Raw genomic sequence first — 19892 nt, 5'->3', positions numbered from 1 at the left:
CATGCACCAGCCAGCATTAGCTACTGCCCTGTCCCCATGAGGGGCTTCAGGGCCATCAATACCATCAGTACCACCCATACCAGTGCCAGGGACCCCCTGGACCTGCTGACTGGCCTTGGAGCACCACCAGCAGCACAGCCTGGGCTCTGTCCTGCTTTTCCCCACTTCAGCCTCCTTCAGCTCATCCTCGTACCTCCCAGCTGCCCATTCCCCTCCTGCAGCCCCTGCTCCAGAAGGGGTTCTCCGGGGCTGGGAGGACGTGTGGGATGTTCCCAAGGTGTCCGTGACCGCAGGCAGTGCCTGCACTCCCTGCTGGAATGCAGCGAGAAGCTTCTCCCGTCACCCTGGCGAGGCATCCTGGGCCCTGTGCGCGTGGCTATTTTGGTCCATCTTTTTATCACACACTCCTCCCTTTGGAATTCACCCAATTAAAACCTTGCAATCTGCAGCCTTCACTCTCAGAGGCAGCGAGGGCTCGGCAGGTCCCTGTCCCCAGCCCCGCCATGGCCGCACGGACCGTCCCCCACGCCCACCCCATGAGCTCCGAGTACGAGTTCGCCAACCCCAGCAAGATCTACGACCAGAACTTTGGAGAAGGTAAGGAAGGAGGTGGGATCCCCCCTGGCACCTCTCTCTGCCCTGCTGCAGGAAGGCTGTGGTGGAGCTCCCCTGGGCAGATTGACCCCCGGAGCAGGCTAAGGGAGGCAAGGAATTTGGAGGGTAAGAACGCAGATCAAACCAGGGGGATAGTCAGGGGCTCTCTCTTCATGTCCAGTTCCTCCATCCATGCCTACTGCTGTCTGTGCTGTCCCTCCCTCATGCCACCCATGCTCTGGCATTCATGCACATGCTGTGAAAACATGGAGCGAAATGCTTAGGGGAGGGGGGGGGAAGTTTTTTCAGCCAGGGGATGTGGAGAAAAGCTGAGTTGGGGTGTTCAGCACAAAGCTGGGCAGTGGCTGGCGGAGGGGAAGGAATGTGGGCAGCAGCAGAACCATTCAGCTCCAGCACAACAGAGTGAAAAGGCAAAAAGCTCCAAGGAAAGCCCCCTGGACAATGGCACACAAAAGGCCTTTAGTTCTTCAGGGCAGTTTCTTCACCATCAGCATTTTCCATGCCCATCCCTGGCTGTGGGCTCTGCACTGCAGAGCACCCACTGCACCTCCCAGTCCCTCCCAGTTCACCCAACAGACATGTGAAGCTGGATGCCAGCCCTGGGCTCGCTGGCAGCCCTGGGCTGTGTGGTGGGAGGCAGTGGCTGGCAGGCTCTGTGTGTGTGTGTGTGTGTGTGTTTTAGAGACACAAAGGTAGGAACTGCAAGAGGCTCCACCCATATTGTGCTGATGTGGTGGCAAACCCAAGGTGTGTGCCAGGTGCCAGCCTCCTCCTGCCACCCTCCCCTGTCTGCTGCCAAGCATCCTCCTCCAGCTCCTCCCTTGGGAACCCCACACTCCTCACCGAGTCTCCTTTCCAGGTGTGTCCCCATCTGAGATTTTAGCCCCTGCCCTGTACCACGGCTACTACATCAGGCCTCGGATCAACAAGCAGCTGGACCGGGGCACCTCCGAGATCTGCCTGAACGAGCACAAATTCCAGGTGTTCCTGGACGTCTGCCAGTTCCTGCCCGACGAGCTCAGCGTCCGCACCGTGGACAACCTGCTGGAGGTGGTGGGCCAGCACCCCCAGAAGGCTGATCGCCACGGCTTCATCTCCAGGGAGTTCACCAGGACCTACATCCTCCCTCTGGACGTCGACCCCTTGCTGGTGAGGGCCACCCTGTCCCACGATGGCATCCTGAGCATCGTGGCTCCCCGCACCGGCAAGGAGCTGAAGGCCAAAGTCAACGAGGTGAAGATAACGCAGGAGGAGCAGCCAGTGGGGAAAGAAGAACAGCCCGAGGAAGGAAAAGAGAAGGAGAAGTCCTAAAGGCCCCAGGTGTGGGCTTGCACTGGGAAGGTGGGGGGGACAGGGATGGGGAATCCACGGTGACAGACTCGTGTTTCTCGCCATCGGTGTTTAGCAGGGCTCTGAGGCAGCCAGACTGCTGCTTCCCAAGGCTGATGGCTGGAAAAAAGGGACTTGGAGCTGAAAACAGAGGGGGACTGAAGTGCTAGTGTGAGGGAGTGAGTGTAATGCGAGTTTTCTCCTAGCTCAAGTGTTCATGGAGCACCAGGCAGGGTGCTCTTCTCTCAGCCCAAAAGAGCAGGGCCACTCTTACCCCAAACTGTGAGGCTGTGCCACAGGGGACTGTGAAACAGCTGCTGTGCTCTAGCCCAGGAGGGAAGAGGGAAGAGATGATCCCAGTGCCTTGCCTGTGAGCTGGTGGCTGAGCTTTGTGGACACGGGAGGTGCTTGTTGGTCTGTAAAAGTGCCTGCAGTTCTCAGGAGGGAGGAGGAATAAACCTGCCTCTGGTCTTCCCTTGCTTGCCTTGGGTTCCTGTTGCTTCTGGCCTGCAGCAGGAAGGATGGACAGCACCTCAGCTGTGGAAGTGGCATCAGTGGTGCCATGGAGGGACTGTGGGGCACCCAGGGGCACCTCTGTGATTCACCTCCTGGCTGAGGGGCAGCTGCAGGGTCTGTTGTAGGGAGCCCTCAGTGGAGCAGCCTCAAGGACAGAAGGTGCAGAGAGTGATGAGCTCCTGGAGGGTCCCTGTGCACCTCCAGACCTGCAGGTGGGATTAGCCCAGGTAAACTAACGCCATGGTCTCTGTTTGCCCTCAGCCCTCTGGTCCATGGGACACCAGGCTCGTTCACACACCGACCTTCTCAGCCCTTGGGAGGGGAGCAAACCCCGAAATGCTGCAGGGAAAGGCTCTGCTCAGATTCCCCCAGCACCCTCTGTGCAGTCCCAGAGGGGGTGGCTTTGGCCCCTTTGCAGGAGCTGTGGTGTCACTGACTGGCTGCATGAGAAATGTCCCCGTGGCCTCGTGATGCTGGGCCAGGATCGTGTGAGCTGCTGTCGGGGCAGCTGCTGCCCCGGGCGGCCCCAAGGGCTCAGCAGGTGCCAGCTGCAGCCCTTGTCTCGTCAGAGCCAAGTAAAGCAGGCAAAATGCTGTGTCAGTGCCTAAATATGGGGGTCCCTGGCGTGCCTCAGGGCAGCTCTCCCTCAGACACCCCTGGGGATGTAACTTCTCCCTCTCCCCGCTGGGATGTGCCCTGCAGGACTCTGCCCTCTGCCTCCATGGGTACCTGGGGGCAGAAACGCCCTGCTCAGCGTTCTGTCCCAGGCAGCACATCCCCTCTGCTGCTGGAACTACACAGCTATTTTCTGCTCCTCAGGGCCCCTGGCAGCAGGGAGGATCAGAGGCAGATTAAGAGCAGCCCTGTCTGCTGGCTCAGGACCCAGTGGGAGGGTGGCTGAGCCTCCAGCCCTGGTGCAGCCCAGGTACCACACTCAGTCTGGGCCCCTGGGGGATGCCCTTACTCGGGAATTGGAAGCAGACAAGCTGCTGCCAGTGAGACACTGTCAAAATAGAAATATAACAGGCGTTGTCTAAGTCCTTAATAATAACTCCAGAGATAATTCTGGGCTGGTGACTTTCAGTCACCTGAAGCAGCTGCACCCAACACCCACTCAAACCCCCAGTCCAAGGAGGGCTGAGTTCCTGAGCCCAAATCCCTGTGGGGAGGGCAGGGACCTGTGTCTGTGTGTGGGCTCAGGCAGGGCCATCATTTCCTTAGTCCCCCATCATAAAATGTGTCCTCAAGCTCAGAGACACTCCAGGGCAGCAGCTACAAAAGGCTTTTCTTTGCCTCTGACCTGGCACCTCCTGTGCTGGTAAGAAAGGCTGATGGTCCCCTCTCCCCCTGCACTGGGATAAACTTCCTTCATGGGAGTGGGGATAGGGAGGATGGCCAACACATGACCCTCAGGCTGGGCAAAGGAGGGCACATCCACACCCAGTGCAGACCTGGCACGTGCCAGAGCATGAGATGCTGCCTGGGCAGCATGAGGGCTGCAGGTTGCTGGAGCACTGGGGGCTGAGAACAGGAGCTGGCCAAGGCTGGGGCTGCACTGGGAGTGCCCTTGGGCACTACTGCCATAGAAATGCCCAGCATTAGCAGTCACCACACAGTTCTGTTCCCCCCTCCAGCTTTTCCTCGCCCTGTCTTTGCTCTGCCATGAGTTCATTCTCCACTGCTGGGCCCTTGCAGGCTCGCCCTGTGCCAGTCTGACAGCCTGTCACCCAGACAGCTGCCCTGGGCAGGGCTGCTGAGAGAGGGGCTGGCACTGCCTGGTGTCAGCCAGGGCTGTTCCTCTGCCCCCTGGCAGGCTCTGCTCCACACAGCCTGCTGGCTCTGCCCAGCAGGATTGCTGGAAGCCATGCTTTCTTTCATCCCTGCAGACACAGCCTGAGGAGGGAATGCAGAGTGGCAGCCAAGCGCTCCCCGGCCCTGCCAATGTTTTTGATGCCTTTCTGTTTCTCTGGTGGAGCTCAAAGCAGCAGCTCCAGTATTTGTGAAAGAGGCTGATGGGAACAGGCTCCCGGCCCTTTTTTTTTTCTTCCTTCCCCACAAAGCAACAAAGCCCAAGTTATCCCAGAAATCAAAACAGCCACTGGTTCACTAAAACAACAGTGTCTGTGGAAAAGCCAGAGACACACAGTCTGCAACTTCCCAGGCAGGGACAGGCTCCTGAGACCACCTGGTCTTTGCAGGACCCTGAGAACACGGTCCTGTTGGCATCAGGACTGAATCCCAGCTGCCTGCACAAGTCCTAAGTCCTCCCTGGGGTGCTGTGGTGCAGACTGGCCTGGGCCATCTCTCCAGGCACGTGATGAGGAGCAGTGTCAGAGGAAGGCTTGGGCTCTGCAGGTCACAGCACAGCTCACCCAGGACTCAGCCCAGAGAGCAGCTGTGCCCTGTGGCCCTTCCAAAGCACAATCCTTCTCCTCCTGCCACTCCTGGACAGGTACAGGGTTTGCTCTGCACTCAGGCAGGTGATAAATGATGCTGTGAGCCTGGCTGAGGGCATGGGCACACCTGGAGGAGGGGACTGGGGCCAGTTCCTGGCACAGCCCACCAGAAGGGTGAATTAAAACTCACCCCCTTGTCAGGACAGCCCATGAGGGACTCAGAGCTGCACAGAACTGGGTCTGTGCCAAATCACAGCTGTGGGGCACAGGTTCTGCTCAAGAATGACATTCACGTGGTATCTTTTGGTGTTGAGCATCACTTCTCCTAGTGCTGCCTGAGACTGGGTACCAGGATCAGCCCAGGAATGACCAGCCAGAGTCTGAAGGGCTCTCAAAGGAGTAGAGGGATAAAATACATGTTCATGTTCCTGTTTGCCATGCTGAGGGTGAGCCTGAGAGCTGTACTGCAGGCCCTTAATGACGTGAGGTGCCTCATGGGATCCTGTCCTGCTCAAAAGCACAACACTGCACACTTTCACCCAGGTAGGTGTAAGAAGAGTGGGTTTCCACCAGTGTCCCTGGGGTTGCAGGTCAGGAGATGAGAGCAGACCTGCCAGCCCCCTCTTGCTGGGCCTTCCCAAGCAGATTCCCCCTTTCCCAGGTGATGCCAGCCCATGCCACGCATTTTTCTGACATCCTGCTTGGGTTGCAGGGATGAGCAGCAGGAACAGCGCTGAGGGCTCCCACTCTGGGGCTTCTCCTTTTGTTCGGGAACATTTGAAGTCCCTCCTCCGTCCCCTTTTGCATCACTGCTGGCATCAGCGGGATGGCGCCGGGGGCAGAGAGGGACAGCGGCGGGACGGCCACTGTGAGAACCAGAAAACAGAGTTTTAGCCCCGGGTGTGAAGCCCTGGGGGCACGCGGGACCTTTCCCCCTCCTCCCGGGGTGAGCAAGGGGCGATCCGGGCCCCGGGGGCCACCCCCGGTAGATGCCACACGGGGCCAGCACAGCCCCGCGCAGCCCATGGAGAGAAACCCGACACTGCCAGACACTCCCTTGGAATAGCCAGGGGCCGAGCAGGAACCAGGAAATACAAGCTCTCCCTGTCCAGAGAACGCTCCAGCTCCATGGGGGAAGGAGCGACATGGGCAACCTGTGCAGCTGCGGGCGCCCGGGGTGAGTCCGGCGCGGGCAGGGGCGCGGAGGGCACGGGAGGCTCCGGCGCTTCGGAAGGGCTTTGGGAGCTTTGCGTCCTTGTGCTGGGCTTGCCGGGGCTCCCCCCTGGCTCCCAGCCCCGCTCCCGGTCAGCTCACACCAGCACAGGAGGAGGGAGCGAGGGGTCAAGGCTGGGGGGTGTAGAGGGAGGCGCAGGGGCAGGAGGGGAGAGGGGACGAGGGGCTTTGCTGTCACATCCCTCAGCCCCGACGGGGCTGTGCCACCTCCCCGCAGTGCCAGCTTGGGCTCCTGCAGCAGCTCTGGGAAGGAGCTGCTTCAAACCTCTGTTCTCGCCCCTCCGGGCAGGGAGACACCCCAAGGTGTCCCTTTGTCGCACTGCTGGGAGGGGTCCTGCGGTTCAGCCACCCCCTCCTGCCCTCAGCCATTCCAGCCCCTCTCCCTCCCGGCGGCTGTCCGGACTTTATTTACGCTCGGGAGTCCTGGCCAGGTTTGGGAGATGCTGTCGCTGTTTCTCCCTGGGAGGGAGGGAGGGAGGGAGAGAGGGAGGGTGACACTTTAATCCCTCCTGGGTCGCGCCGTGCCCTGGACCTCCCGCTTGCAGAGAAAGGGCACAGTGGAGCATCAGTGGGTGCCAAGTGGAAATATTTTCGGCTCTGAGCGTGGAACAAGGGGAAGAGCCGTGAATATCCGAGTGAAGCTCCGAGGACGTTCTCTCCAACACCGCGTTTGTTAAAAGTATGAGAAATTCATCGGCGGTTTTTAATAATTCCAAGCGGGACAGCATCACCTAGTGGAGGAAGGTTCAGGACGCCGAGGTCCTGCCAACCTGAGCCCTGAGCTGGAGGGCAGAGGAGTTTGGGATTTAGGAATAGGAGGTGGGAGGTGGAAGGCTGGGTCCTGATGTGTCCCCCACCAAAACTCCCATTTTTTTTCCTCTACCCTGTGTTGGAGGGTTAATGAGGTAAGCAGGGCATCAGTGAACAAAGGGCCTGATCAGAGGCTGCCTGGGGCACAGTCTGAGGTGTTTAAAGAAAAGCTATTACAGCAAATTTATTCACAGAAGAGAGTTATTGATGAATATGCCCTCGGGCCTGGGTGCCTCTGCAAGCATGACCACGGGCAGGGCAGGCCCCAGGTTGTTCTCACCACTCAGGGCACTAAAGTGTGCACAGACAGGAAAACACACCCAAATTCAGGATTATGTAGGGCCGAAACCAGGATGGCACTGACATGGGAGGAGGAGAAGAAGCAGTGTAGGAGCAGGGACATGTGTGCTGTCATGGAGAATATGATGTGCTCCTCTCAGCCTGGGAGTTACAACATGTTTGACCTGGTTCTGAGAAGAGGGGGAGAGGTTTCCCTGCTCTCGTTTCCCTTGCCACACACGTCCCAATTACTGGGAGATGCCGTCTCCTGCCTGGCTGTGCTTATCCTGCAGACAGCCCAGAATAGCTCCAGCCCACACGCTGCCTGTAATGCTCCCTCCACAAGGGGAGGGAGGCAACCAAACCAAGCAGCTGATCCAGCAGCCTCCCTGGCAGCCGAGGGGAGAGGAGACCTGCTGATTCTGCCTCAAATGGGGCTGCTTTGATTGCAACCCACAACATGCCCGAGGGAAAGTGCTCTGGCACACAAGCCTTGCCAAGGAGGGCCCTGGAGACCCTGCACACAGTGGAGGAGGAAGCTGCAAGAGCCAAGGGAGAACCACTACCAGACAAATTGAACAAATTGAGTTGGAAGGGAGCCACAAGGACCATCGAGCTCTTAAGGGAATGGCCCATACAGGGGTCAAACCCACAACCTGGGTGTTATTAGCACCGTGCTCCAACCAGCTGAGCTAATATCAGGGTCAAAGCAGTTCTACCTTGATTTAGCCCTCCAGACTTTGCCTGTCAGGGGCTGGAGGGCTCTCAGTGCCCCCCTGGGTAGCTCAGAGCAGGGACATGTGGAACAGCTCCGGATCCCTGCGTGTGGCCACCCTGCCTTCCCTGGGGCTGCCCCTGCCTTCCCCAGCAGGGCTGGTTAATCATTACTGACCATTTTGAATGTCTCCGGGTTCTTTGCCTGCGTTCAGGCTGGGTTTTTGTTTTCCCACTGGAGTGCCAAAGGCATTACTGCACACGCTGTCCTGCTCCCCCGCCCGCCGGGCACCAGCACGGGCACAGCTCTGCCTCGGGCACTGCACTGTGGCAGGACCAACTGGCAAATGCACACCGTGTGGGACGTCTAGTATTCCTTGGAGACCAAATGGGGACCCTGCAGCCCCATCCAGCAGAGGCCTGTGAGCCCCTCAGCTGCACTGTTGGTCTGTGGCCAGCAGCACAGGGACGTGTGTGCACAGGAGGAGCCATACAAGGGCTGGCACCTGCTCCCTGACCCCCCCAAACGTCCTGCACTGGTGACATTTCCTTCATGCATCTGTCCCACAGTGTGACAGCACTGTCCCCTGCCAGCCCCAGCCTGCAGGAGCTCAGCTCTGGGCTCTGTTGTTACAGCTGGAATGGATTTGGCTCCTGTTCATCCCAGGGCTGGAACATATCTGTGTTTGGCTTGTCCCCTCCTGGTCACACAGGTACAGCTGAGATTAGGGTTTGGCTTGGCTAATAATAAGTGCACAGCTTGTTTGGTTTGGTTGTGCTCTAAGTGGAAAGCTGAGAACAGGAAAAACTGTCTGAACCACTGAATTAGCACAAGGTCTGTGCAGGCTGCTCCTTGGGCAGGGGGGGCAAAGCACAGGGAATGGGGGTGTCAGAGCCTCTGACCCCCTGAGAAGGGTTTGTGCTCTTTGAGATCATGTTCTTCTCTGAGACACTTCTTGGGCCTGTCTCACCCCACACAGCCCTGGTACCCGGGGTGGGGGTTTGGGTCTGTGTGTTGGGAGGGCAGGGGCTGGGGATTGTCAGGGCTCACGTGTCTCTCTCTGATTGCAGGAAGTGTCCTTCCCTTTTCAAAAGAAAGAAGGAAAAGCAAGGTAAGGAGGTGTGAAAATGCTTTAGAGGTGGGGTGACTGAGCCCCTGGCTGGGTGACATCAGTCAGTGCTGGCTGTGAGGGGATCCCTGAGCTCCCCTCCCACACTTTTTGTGCTTAACCTTCCTCAAGAGGAGCTCGGTAGAAGCAAAAGGCAACATTTCTTTGAATCTTAAAGCAAAGGGTGTGGTGTGCCATGGGGGAGGGAAGGGACTTCAGCAGCATCTTTAGGATATCAAAGTCTCACATCAAAACCCAGGCAAGTGCTCTCAGTTGGCAGCATCAAACTCCTGTAAGAGCTGCAAACATCTGCCTGACAACAGTCCCCCAGAATAAAGTGCATTCCTTAAGTAGCTCACTTGTCTCCTGTGGCCTTTGGGCCATGCTGGGCAAAATATGTTTGTCAGGCAGCAAAGGAAATAACAAAGTTAAAACTGGATCTGACTTCTCCAAGGGCCTGACAAGGAAGCTCTCTGTGCTGTGTCTGTACTCCTGGGTTCTGCCAAGAACACTGCGGTCCACAGCATGTTGTCATCCTGGGAAACCTTATTTTTCCCAAAGAAACAAGGCCAGGCTTTCTTCTCAGGGACAGCATCAGGGTTGAGGGTGGCAGATGAGGAGGAGGTTTGATCTGTGCCCAGTGGGGAGAGCCCTTGGGCGGGGCACTGCATTGCTGCACCCAGAGGTGGAACAACAAACAGCTGTTAACCTGGTTTGCTGGTGTTTCCCTTGCAGGAACTAATGTGAGGCATGAGAGTGGACAGCAGCAGCCTGGCAGGCAGGTAACCAGCTTCCCAGAGCTTCTTCCCTGATTGTGCAGTGAGAAGACAGAGCTGGCCCCCACCCCCTGGGCTGGGTGGGCTGGGAGGACACGGGGCAGCTTGTCCAGAGCCATGAACCCTCTCACTCTGTGTAGGCATTCCCAGCTGTGGGAACAGTGTGCAGGACACTGTTTTTCCCCCCTGGAGCACAGTGGAAGCAGGAGGATGAAACCCCCGAGGTGTCAGAGGGCTGGGTGGGGCTGGGGCTGGGGGAGGCAGGGGCAGCAGCAGCCCAGGGAGCTGAGCTTCCAGAGCTTTCCCTCCCCAAAGGTTCCCACGTACGAAGATGTCCCTGATGTCCCTGTCTACGCCACGGTGAGCAAAGCCCAGGGGGTGCAGCAGGACGAGAGCATCCACTATGCAGACATCCAGGTGTTCTCCAAGGCCCGGGAGCGCTCAGCGGCCGAGGTGAAGAACCTGCAGCTGCAGAATGCCACGGAATATGCCACCCTCAACTTCCCCAGGGCCAGGCTCAAGTACGACAGCAAGAATGGCACCCTGGTGTGAGACACTTGGTGGCCTCCTCCTCCTCCTTCAGCAGCAAAAGGAGTTCTCAGACTTAGAGATGCTGCAGATCCAAGGGAGCCTCGTGGACACACCGAGACTCTGGGGGGAAGTGTCTCCCACCACAGACATTCTCACAGCGTGGGCAGTTCCCCATCTGATTCTGCTGACGAAAAAAACCCTCTTCCCCTTGGAAGGGTTGCCCCTGACGCTGGAAACCCACCTCCTGTGAGCACTGGGAGGTGGCAGAGCTGCCCCTGGGGGGGTGAAGGCTCAGAGCTGCAGGGAGGACGTCCCTGCTGTGGCACAGCTGGATCTGGGATGTGGCACACAGAACTCAGGGCTGGGACGAGGGAGGTCTCGACACAGGGCTTTGTGTCAGTGTTAAGAAAACTCTGAAATGTGCAGGACTGACACGTGGGTGATGGTGTGAAGAAATGAAACCTTCAACAGCATCCACTGCAATGTCTTCTTCCAACACCTGCCACGTGGCTGGAGCCATGCACTGTGGGCACTCAAAAAGCAGTGTTCTGTGGCCATGTACAGCTCTGGAAAACCGAGCCAGGAATGCAGAATTAAAGAGGGATACAGGACAATTCCTTTCACTGATGGGCTGTGCATCTGTAGCCCTCCATGCACACGAGTGAGAATTGAGCTCCTGGCTCTGACTGGGAGTGAAACAAGGAAACCTGGCAGTTTAGCTGTGAGGCAGCCCTGGATTTAAGGCAGTTATCCAGTCCCTAGAGTCCAGCAGCTGTCTGCATGCCTGAGATACTGGGCAGCCTTAGAGAAGACTTTGGACTTTGCCTCCATTCTTTCTCATGTTGTACTGTCAGCCTTAGTCATAAACCCCAGTAACACAGAGCACACAGCACAAGGTGTTACCTGCTAACCCTCCCAGACACCCCTCTGTGTCTGTGTAGGGATCTAAAATAGTGTTAATAATGCAGCCCAGCAATTGTCCAAAAGGCTCCTGCCCCTGCATTGGCTTTGGCAGCACTGGCAGTGGAACAGAGCCCCAGGCACTGCCTTCAGGTCCTAAATCAGTGCTTGGCACGTTCTGTTCCTCAGCAATGGTCTGCAGAGCTGGATGCAGGTCGTGGGACAACCTGGTTATTGCCAGTGTTTAAAAGTGGACGCCTTGGTACCTTTAATGTACATACATAATATTGCATATTATAACTCAGCTGAATGTAAAAAGAATGAAGGAGTTCCTGCTTGTTGCAAAAAGTTAAGCTGGTGTGGGCGGTGTTTGCTAAGGTGGAATTGTTTGAGGACCAATCTTGAACTTTTTCTACCTTTTGGCCATGCTGTCCATGACCTCAGCAGGGCTGTTGTAAGGGCAGAGGAATCTGTGTAGAAGGTCTTTTTTTATAATGGATATGATATATTTTTCTACCTGAAAAGAGGGTTTTTTTGGCCAGTGCTGTGCAGCTGACCTCAGTGGGGCTATTGTAAGGGCTGCCCTCAATTTACAAGGGGTACAGGATGATGTTATTGGAAGGGCTGGCTTTGAGCTCCCTTTCCTGCTCCTCTTTCTGTACTCCATGCCCAGCATGAAACCCTTTGGGCTGAGGATGACTGAGTGGGCACAGGGTTTACTGACACCAGTCTGAGGGAGCCATGGGGCACTGGGACACTCAGCTCTGCCAGCCCAGTGCCAGACAGGCTGCCAGACCTGGTCCATGCTGGGCAGCAGGGATGTCCCTCCTTGTACTGACCCCTGGTACAACCAGAAAGGCTCCAGTTCCAGCCAAGCCCTCTGCATCATAGGAACAAACTGGATCTTTTTAGAAACATCATCAAACGTGGACTATAGCTCAGGAGATGGGAGGGTCTGTAGAAGGTGCAAGACTGCAACAAATGATTTTAAAAACCAATCCAAGTGCAAACAGCCTGTTATTGCAGGGGCATGCACAGAGAATGGCACGAAGCTTTTCCTCCCCCAGCAGCAGAGCTTGGACTGGGGACATTAAGGGACATTGAGGTCAAGCTGCAGGGACACCAGGGTCAAGGTCCTGGGCCCAAACTGGTGTATATTTGCACATCCATCATGTCAAACCAGTTCTGCCATGGACATAAGCAGGACTGGGCTTGGCTCAGAGATTTAAGTCACATTATTCAGTTCTGTTGGTCTGTGGCTCAGCCCTTCTGTGCTGTGAATGGGTGGGAGCTCAGCTGTGTTTTAGTGAGAGCCTGGGCCCTGGAGTGGTGGGTTATCTCCGACTCTCTAAGGAGCTCCAGCTCCACAGCACTTGGGGTCGTTTCTGGAAGTGCAGCACATCTTGGAGACACTCCCGTGCTCCCACCCAGGAGTGGTGACTTTGCCTGTTTTCCAGCAGAGAAACGTGAAAGCCGCTTGTTCTGTGCGACGGATTTTTTTCCAAAGGACTCGGTTTGGCACTTTTTGAACATTAAAATCCCCCAACATTGTATCTCCTGTGCCTCCCGCGGGCGTCACGCGTGGGCGTTAATGTTGATGTAGCATTAAAGGCGGAATGTTTCGTTTTAAGTGATAAACCCGCGCTTTGGGGGAGGCTCCGGGGGAGCAGTGCTGGGCTTCGGGTCCCCCCCTTATCCCAGTCCCGTTCGCAGCTCTCCGTTCTCGAGTCCCCGTTCCCGGCCCCTGTCCCGGCTGCGGGCGGAGCCAGGGACATCCCGCCCCATCCCGCCCCTGTCCCCACGGCAACCGGAGACGCGCACCGGGAGCAGGTACGGCCGGGAGAGCGGGTCCGGTACCCGCCGCACCTCAGCTCAGCCCATCCCTGCTCATCGCGTCCCACCTCACCCCATTTCACTCCATCCCATCCCACCTCACCCCATCCCACCCCATCCCACCTCACCTCACCCCCTTCCACCTCACCCCGTTTCACCCCATCCCATCCCACCTCACCCTATCCCTGCTCGTTGCATCCCACCTCACCCCATCCCACCTCACCCATCCCACCTCACCCCATCCCACCTCACCCCATCCCACCTCACCCATCCCACCTCACCCCATCCCACCTCACCCCATCCCACCTCACCCATCCCACCTCACCCCACCTCACCTCACCTCTCCCATCTCACCCCATCCCACCTCCCCCACCCCCCCCAGGCCTCCCCTGCTCCCGGGGAGCTCTCCCTGTTCCCCTCATCCCTGTCCCCCACCCCATATCCTGGGCTCCCCCAGCCAGCCCTGCTGCTCCTGGGGCTCCCCACGCTCCAGGCCCCCATCCCACCCCACTTCCAGGGGCACCTGGGGTCACACACCCCTGGGAGGGCTCTGGGCCTTGTCCCACACCTCATTCTGCAGAATGAGCCCCAAAACACCTCCAGCCTGAGAGAACCCACTCAGCTTCACCCCTTTCCCCTGTCCTGTCCCACCCCTGCCCTTTGGATGGACCAGGATGGCACAACCAACATCCCAGTGACCCCCTGCCCCAGGGTCACACCCCTCCCACCTCTAAAGGATTGTTAAACCCCCAAATTCCTGCTGCCATTCAGTCCTTCCCACAGAACCATCCTGGCAGTGCTCCCAAACTCCCCACCTTCCCTTTCACCCCACTTCCCTCGGGACTTCTGATGGAAGGCAAAGCAAATACAGATTACTAAGAAATAAATTACTAGGAAATAAATTACTAGGAAATAAATTACTAGGAAATATGTTACTAGAAAATCCTGGTAGGTGGAATTTTTGTCCTAAAACTATTTATGACTCTGTGCTGTTTGGGCTAAACGCCCTGAATCAAAGGACACCCTGAATATTTAACACTGGGGACAGCTCTGACTGGCAGATTTGACTGCCACTGAATTTGGATTCCCTCTCTGGAGATGGCAAGAGATGATTAAGGCCTGTGTGCAGTGTGAGACAACGGAATCAGGAATGGTTTTTCCCTGTGTTTTAGAGGAATTCTGTCCACCAGACATGCTTTACACGGCGAAGAAAATGCAAATGTGTGTAAATGGCCCTAAGGCTGTAGCCCTTGGATAGATTTTCTGCAGGAAATTAAGAGAATGGGCAACTTTCCCACTTTGTTTTAATTATATTCAGACAGGGGTTTTTTTGTCTGTTCTCCCTCTGAGAAAATTTTTTGCTTTTTATTTGATATATTTGCTTTTCCCCTCAGGCTTCAAGGAGTGCTGGTACCTTCCCCTGGGGGCTGAGCTGAGCATGGGAACTCTGATGGACACAGTGCCCTGTCACCCACCTCCTGCACCCTCTGTGAGTCCCCAGGGGTCCTTTCTGTGTGTCACCTCTGCTTTGGGGGCTTGCTGGGGAGTTTGGGAGGGGACACCGGGTGACACAAAGCCATTAAGTTGCATATTTGGGTTATTTGGATGAATTCCTGGCTCGGCCTCACTTTCTTTTCTCTCCCCAACCAACATTTTATCAGCAAGAGCCGAGCTGTGCAAGGCCAAGGGTTGGGGTTCATGCTAGAAGTGGCCAGGAGATGGCAATGCCACCAACCAAACTGCCACCCCGTGGGGTTGTTTTGAAGGTCACTCACAGCAGGAACACCTCTTGTGAACGTGTCCCTTTGGCATCATTGCCCCGTGCCCTTCGTTTTGGAATTTCCCCATTCCCCGGGGGGAAACTCTGGGAGGATTGTGGAGCATCATTTCAGTGAGAGGCTGTTCCTTCTGCTTTTTGCAGAGGGAACATTCAAAGGCACTTTATGATGCCATAAAACTGAAAAAAAAAAACAACCCCAAACCACGTTTTCTGCTACAAGAAGCTGAAAAATTTCGGAGTGAAACACAAAGGGGGAAATAGCATTTAATTTTTCAGAGTTGTTTTCAGCACACACGTGCACCCAAGGTGTTCCCTTAAGAATAATAATAAACAGGAGAATGGCTCAGCATGGCCTGCCCCTGTCCAGCCATCAGGAACAGCCTGCTTTCTATTCCCTCACATTCCCATTGTCAGACCCAGGCAGTTCTTTTCCAAGATAAGAAACCCCACGCAGAAGCAAATCTCTGATGCCAAAACCTCTGTACCCGAGCCTGGCACACAGAAAGAGAACACTTTGCTGTGTTGCACATTTATTATGTAGCCCTGAAAAACAGATAATAAAAATACCAAATATATAATTGTAATAAATGTACTGTAAGAATATTAGAAATATCAATATATTAATATTATGAACAAATATAATGTAACAAGTAAATATATATATAATACATTACTAGTCAACAAGAGCATTATAAACTCCACAGTAAAGGCTCTGTTTGTTTTTGCTTCAAAATTAGGTCACTTTCTGCCTGATGGGGAAACCACTTCGTTTTTCCAAAATATTTTAGTGAAATTACAAAGGCACAGGCTACTGGATTGCATCACAAAGAGATGGGGATAAATATTTATTGCTGCCTATTTAATGGCATTTTGAGGCTCCAAAGTAAACTGGATCAAGGTACCAACCCCCAGCATTTCCAGCTTACGAGGTTTTATGCAAAGCCTCCCAGTAATCTGTTGTTTTGCTTCACAGATGTGGTATTGCAACCGAGGAAAACAGAAAAATCTCCATTCCCGGTGAATTAGGAGCGGGGGGGAGAGCAAACATGAATAATTTAAAGCTCAGATGTCACGGAGGTGTTGGGGGGGGGGGGGTGACTCCTTTTGGAACGTCCTGGGTTGGTTAGAGAGGGAAATTACCTGTTGCTTTCTCCCTGAGTTTCAGCCGCCTCTCCCCGCGTGATGAGGGAAAATGGTGAAATTACGCTTTTGCCTCGAGATGCTTCAACACTTTTAGGCAGGAAAAAAAATCTTGTTTTTAAACGTGTGTCTCGCTTAGAAGTGCTTGGCCGGGTCTTTGGGACCTGGGGCCGCGGGTCAGTCCCCGCAGCGTTCCTGTGCAGGCGCAGCCTCTGCCTGGAGCCTTTTCACCCACTCCCACAGGGCTTTCTTTCCTTTTTTTCCCTTTTCCCCCGGGGCATTTCCTGTAAGGTGATACGAGCCTGGAGAGATATCCGATACTTACTCCCGGGCTGAGCGCACTTATTGATTTAGAACCGTGCCGGGGCTTTCATTTAATTGCATTTCACTTCAGTCTGAGCGTTTTCCTCCCTCTCCCTTTTTTTTTTCCTTTTTCCTCGACCGTTTCAACACTCGAATGTGCGAGCGGTGTAGCCCGGCCCCTCTTCTTGGGGGGGGGGGGGGGGCTGCAAAACTGATTCCTTTTGCTTTCCTGAACCCCCCCCAGGCATCTTCTGCTGTCCCTCCCCTGCCCTCCCTCCACCAGCAGGGCTCGCTGGCTGCGGTGGGTTTAAAAACCTCATTTTTATTTTTATTTTTATTTTATTTTATTTTGTTGGTTTTTTTTGTTTTTTTTTTTCCCGCGCGCTCGGGGCTGGAAAATGAGTTTCAGATGTTGTGGTTTTTTTTTTTTTTTTTTTCACCCACCCCGAAGCTCGAGTCCTGCATCTCGCGGGCGGAGGCGTTTCCATGGGAACGCCGTGACATCCCTGCGGCCGCTCCCTCCTTCTCTCCCTCCCTCCCTCCCTCCCCGGGCATGCCCACTGCGAGCCCGGACTTTGGCTCAACTCTCCCCGAGCCCCGAGCACCGCACATATGGGACGATGAGAGCGGTCCCCCATGAGCTCCAGGCCTTTGTCTCTGCGAGGAGAAGGAGGAGGAAGAGGCGCCCGGAGCTGCCCCGCGTCCCCTGAGAGCCTCGCCCGCCCGCGGGCTCCCGGAGGACGATGCTCGCCTGCCTGGCCAGGGGCAATTTGCTGGATATTCTCCAGGAGGGCTTCACAGAGGTAAAAAGAAAAAAAAAAAAAAAATCCACGTCCCCCAAACCTCACTTCCTCGCGTGTTTTTCTGCAGGAATCGTTGCGTTCCCTGCGCTCTGAGGGAGCGGGGAAGCAGGAAAAGGAGCGGGATTTCGGGCTGGCTGCTGGCGGAAGGGAGCACAGCCTTCCGTGCCGCACAGCTCTGTTCTGAACTGCAGCCAGGGCAGATTATTCAAATTCAATTCAGCAATAGGGTTTCGTTGGTTTTTCTTTCTTTTTTTTTGTTTTTTTTTTGTGGCCGTTTTACCGCCGGTGGTTTTAGCTCGAAGTTTTTATTCCCTCCCCCGGTGCTTTACGGTCGTACCAGTAAATAACACAAACTGCAGAAGGCTCCGGAGTAGTTTGTCGTGTGGAGCTGACTCCTCTGCCGATGTCTGTGTGTCTGAAGGTTGTAAATCTGCTTTGTGGACTCCCATTTCTTGCGAGAGGCTGACAAAGAGCGAGCTGGCTGGGTGGTTCCCCCCCCCCCATCTTTTGCTGTAAGTTGAACCTCTAACGGGACTGAAATTCAGCTTGGTCAGGAAAATGTAATTTTTTTAAAGCGTTCTTTATTTGCTTATTCTGCTGTTAGGAGGCTAATAAATCATAAAATAAGGAGAAGTACCAAATCCAAGGTGGGAATCCTGTGGCTGTGTGGCGAGTGCAGTGTGATTTCCCTCCTTGGGGTGCACAAAGAATTAGTTCTGTTGGGCTTTTTATGGACTCAGCACAAAATGCCAGGGCAGGACGTGCTGGAGGATGATTTCTTGTCTGCAAACTGAAAAGGAAGAAAAGTGGGGGCTTTTGCTGGAACCAACGAGTGGCTTCTCTTGATTCCTCACTCGGTATCAGGGACAGTCTCTTGGGGTGGTTTTCCTCTTTCTTAGGGCACAGAGCTGAATTTTGTTTGGCGCTTAGTGATTCCTCATCCCTGCAGAGCTCAACCCCCGTTATTCACGGAACATGAACATCCCTGCCGGGCTCCACGGCACCGGTTCATCCCGGGGAAAACAAACTGGGGGTGAAACTTGAGCCTCTGGGCTCCGCCTCGGGTCTCCTTTGATCGCCCGGGGTAGCTGGAAACGCTCCATCCCCTCCTCCACAGAGTATCAGTCTCGTTCTTAGCCAGCAAAGGTCTTGGTTTAGCTCAAGCTCACGCTTCCTGTGCTTGAGGGCAGCAGATGCTTCTCAGGCATAAACTAATAGTAGCCTGAATACTAATAATATAATTGATATAATATAATTAATAAAGGGAACACAGAACAGTGACGTTCAGTGCTGGCCCCACCCTGACTGTCTGGTTTTACCCAGCTGTGGAAAAAACGCCCCTCTCCCACCATAAAAACAGATTCTCCCCCATGTGTCCCACTCTCTGCCACATCACACACTTCAGCCTCTGACAAAAGTCAAACTAAAATCAGTTTTGCAAGTGCAGAGCCTGTGGTGCAGAGAGAGTAAGTGACTTGCCAGGGACGTGCACCACATCACAGGCAGGGCTGGAGATCAGGAGGAACCCTGTAATTCCGTGCCTGTGTGTCCTCCCCTGCCTCTTTGTACCTTTGGTGCTTATTTACAGAAGTTCCTGGACGTGAAGGAGTGTCCCAGGGTGTGTGACCCCAGCACAGCCCCCTGACAGGGGAAGGCAGGTGACTAAACCCCAAAAAATCAGACTCGAGATGAGAAGTCAGACCTGATGTGACACAGGGAATTGGGGCATTGCAGGAATTTCCTTGCTGGTCCAGTGGCTGTTCTTTAATGGGGCATCTTTCCTGCCCTGATGGCTCTTTGGGTGAGCAGGTACCTGGAAATGCAGAGGGTGTGCTTTCCAAATCTGTGCATTAACACACACAGATGAGCTGCTTGCAAGCTCCTGGGTGCATGTGCAGAGCTCAGGGGCATCCCCTGGCACCTGGAGGCCAGGCATGGTCCTGTTTTCTCCAGGGGTATTGATTGTTTGTGTCTCTATCTCACAATTTTGGCCAGTAATCCATGCCTGGGAGGTTACCCAGCACAGGCAGGATGCCACAAGCAAGTTTCTTTTGTTCCTTTGCATTGTTTCCCCTCTCTGCCCACCCTTCTGAGTGAGAGCCACCCCAAACCAGCCCAATTACCTCATAATTACTGCTGGAGAATGCACTGTGCTGTCCCTTCTGCAGCTCAGGGTCTGTTCTACTCCACGGATCATGTGGGACTGATGTTTCCTCTGGGATGAGCAGAGTCCCAGCTTGGAAAGGGGGCCCTGCAAACTGCCCCCTGAGTGTGTTCCCCTCCCAGAGCCCCTGGCCAAAACCCCTCGTGGGCCCTGTCACCTGCAGCATCCAACCAGGGGGGATTTTTTTTTGATGTTTGACATGAACTCCCCCCTGGGCATCCCTCCCTGGCTCATTAATGGGCTGCCCTGCCTCCAAGGGGTTCCCCTGCTGTTCATCAAGCCCTTCCCCTGCTCTGAGGCAGATAAATAATTCAGCCCCACAGCTGGATGGTGCCATGGGGACGTGTGGCTGCTAAAAGCAGGAGTTTATGATGAAAGGAACCACAGAGAGCAGGGGCTCCTCTGTGGTGACTCTGGCCATGTGGCCTCAGCCTGTTCTCCCTCCTCAGGGAAATGCAATTTATTTGAGATATGTGTTGACACTTCTGCCTGTTCTCTGAAACAGATGGGGCACAGAGGACTGTGTCAGAAATGGGCCTGTATTTTAACAATAACAAAGCTTCTCCTTTTCAAGCTGGAGGATGATTTCCTCTGGCAAACTTAATTACGGAGTTGCTTGTGTGCAGTGAGTAATTTAAAATAGATATTTGCAACATTCCCC

General features: G+C 55.0%; 3 protein-coding genes across 4 annotated transcripts in view; all 3 read left to right on the top strand.

The window, feature by feature from the left end:
- The first annotated feature begins 461 nt into the window (after window positions 1–461).
- HSPB2 (heat shock protein family B (small) member 2) lies at window positions 462–2422 on the top strand. The gene is made up of 2 exons (XM_027655755.1): window positions 462–597; window positions 1475–2422. Exons 1-2 carry the CDS (start codon window positions 504–506, stop codon window positions 1924–1926), a joined length of 546 nt encoding a protein of 181 aa, XP_027511556.1. The 5' UTR covers window positions 462–503; the 3' UTR covers window positions 1927–2422.
- A 3268-nt stretch (window positions 2423–5690) lies between these two features.
- On the top strand, window positions 5691–12839 carry CUNH11orf52 (chromosome unknown C11orf52 homolog). The gene is made up of 4 exons (XM_027655754.1): window positions 5691–6033; window positions 8964–9004; window positions 9737–9783; window positions 10093–12839. The coding sequence occupies exons 1-4, from the start codon at window positions 5846–5848 to the stop codon at window positions 10327–10329; spliced, it is 513 nt and encodes a 170-aa protein (XP_027511555.1). The 5' UTR covers window positions 5691–5845; the 3' UTR covers window positions 10330–12839.
- Window positions 12840–12970: 131 nt separating this feature from the next.
- Window positions 12971–19892, top strand: part of DIXDC1 (DIX domain containing 1) — a 31522-nt gene continuing 24600 nt past the window's right edge. Inside the window, exons 1-2 of one of the 2 annotated variants that reach the window (XM_027655604.1) lie at window positions 12971–13038; window positions 14436–14530. In XM_027655604.1, the coding sequence (XP_027511405.1) occupies window positions 14480–14530 (51 nt within the window). In that variant the 5' untranslated portion in view covers window positions 12971–13038; window positions 14436–14479. Of the gene's footprint in view, window positions 13039–14435; window positions 14531–16805; window positions 17068–19892 lie in introns of those variants that run through there. The other variant, XM_027655603.1, reaches the window with a different exon arrangement.

Source organism: Corapipo altera, unplaced genomic scaffold (genome assembly GCF_003945725.1).
Source record: "Corapipo altera isolate COAL_440 unplaced genomic scaffold, ASM394572v1 71, whole genome shotgun sequence".
NCBI lineage: Eukaryota > Metazoa > Chordata > Aves > Passeriformes > Pipridae > Corapipo > Corapipo altera.
Note: the sequence above shows the minus strand (reverse complement) of the source record. Positions and strands in the feature narration are given on the sequence as shown.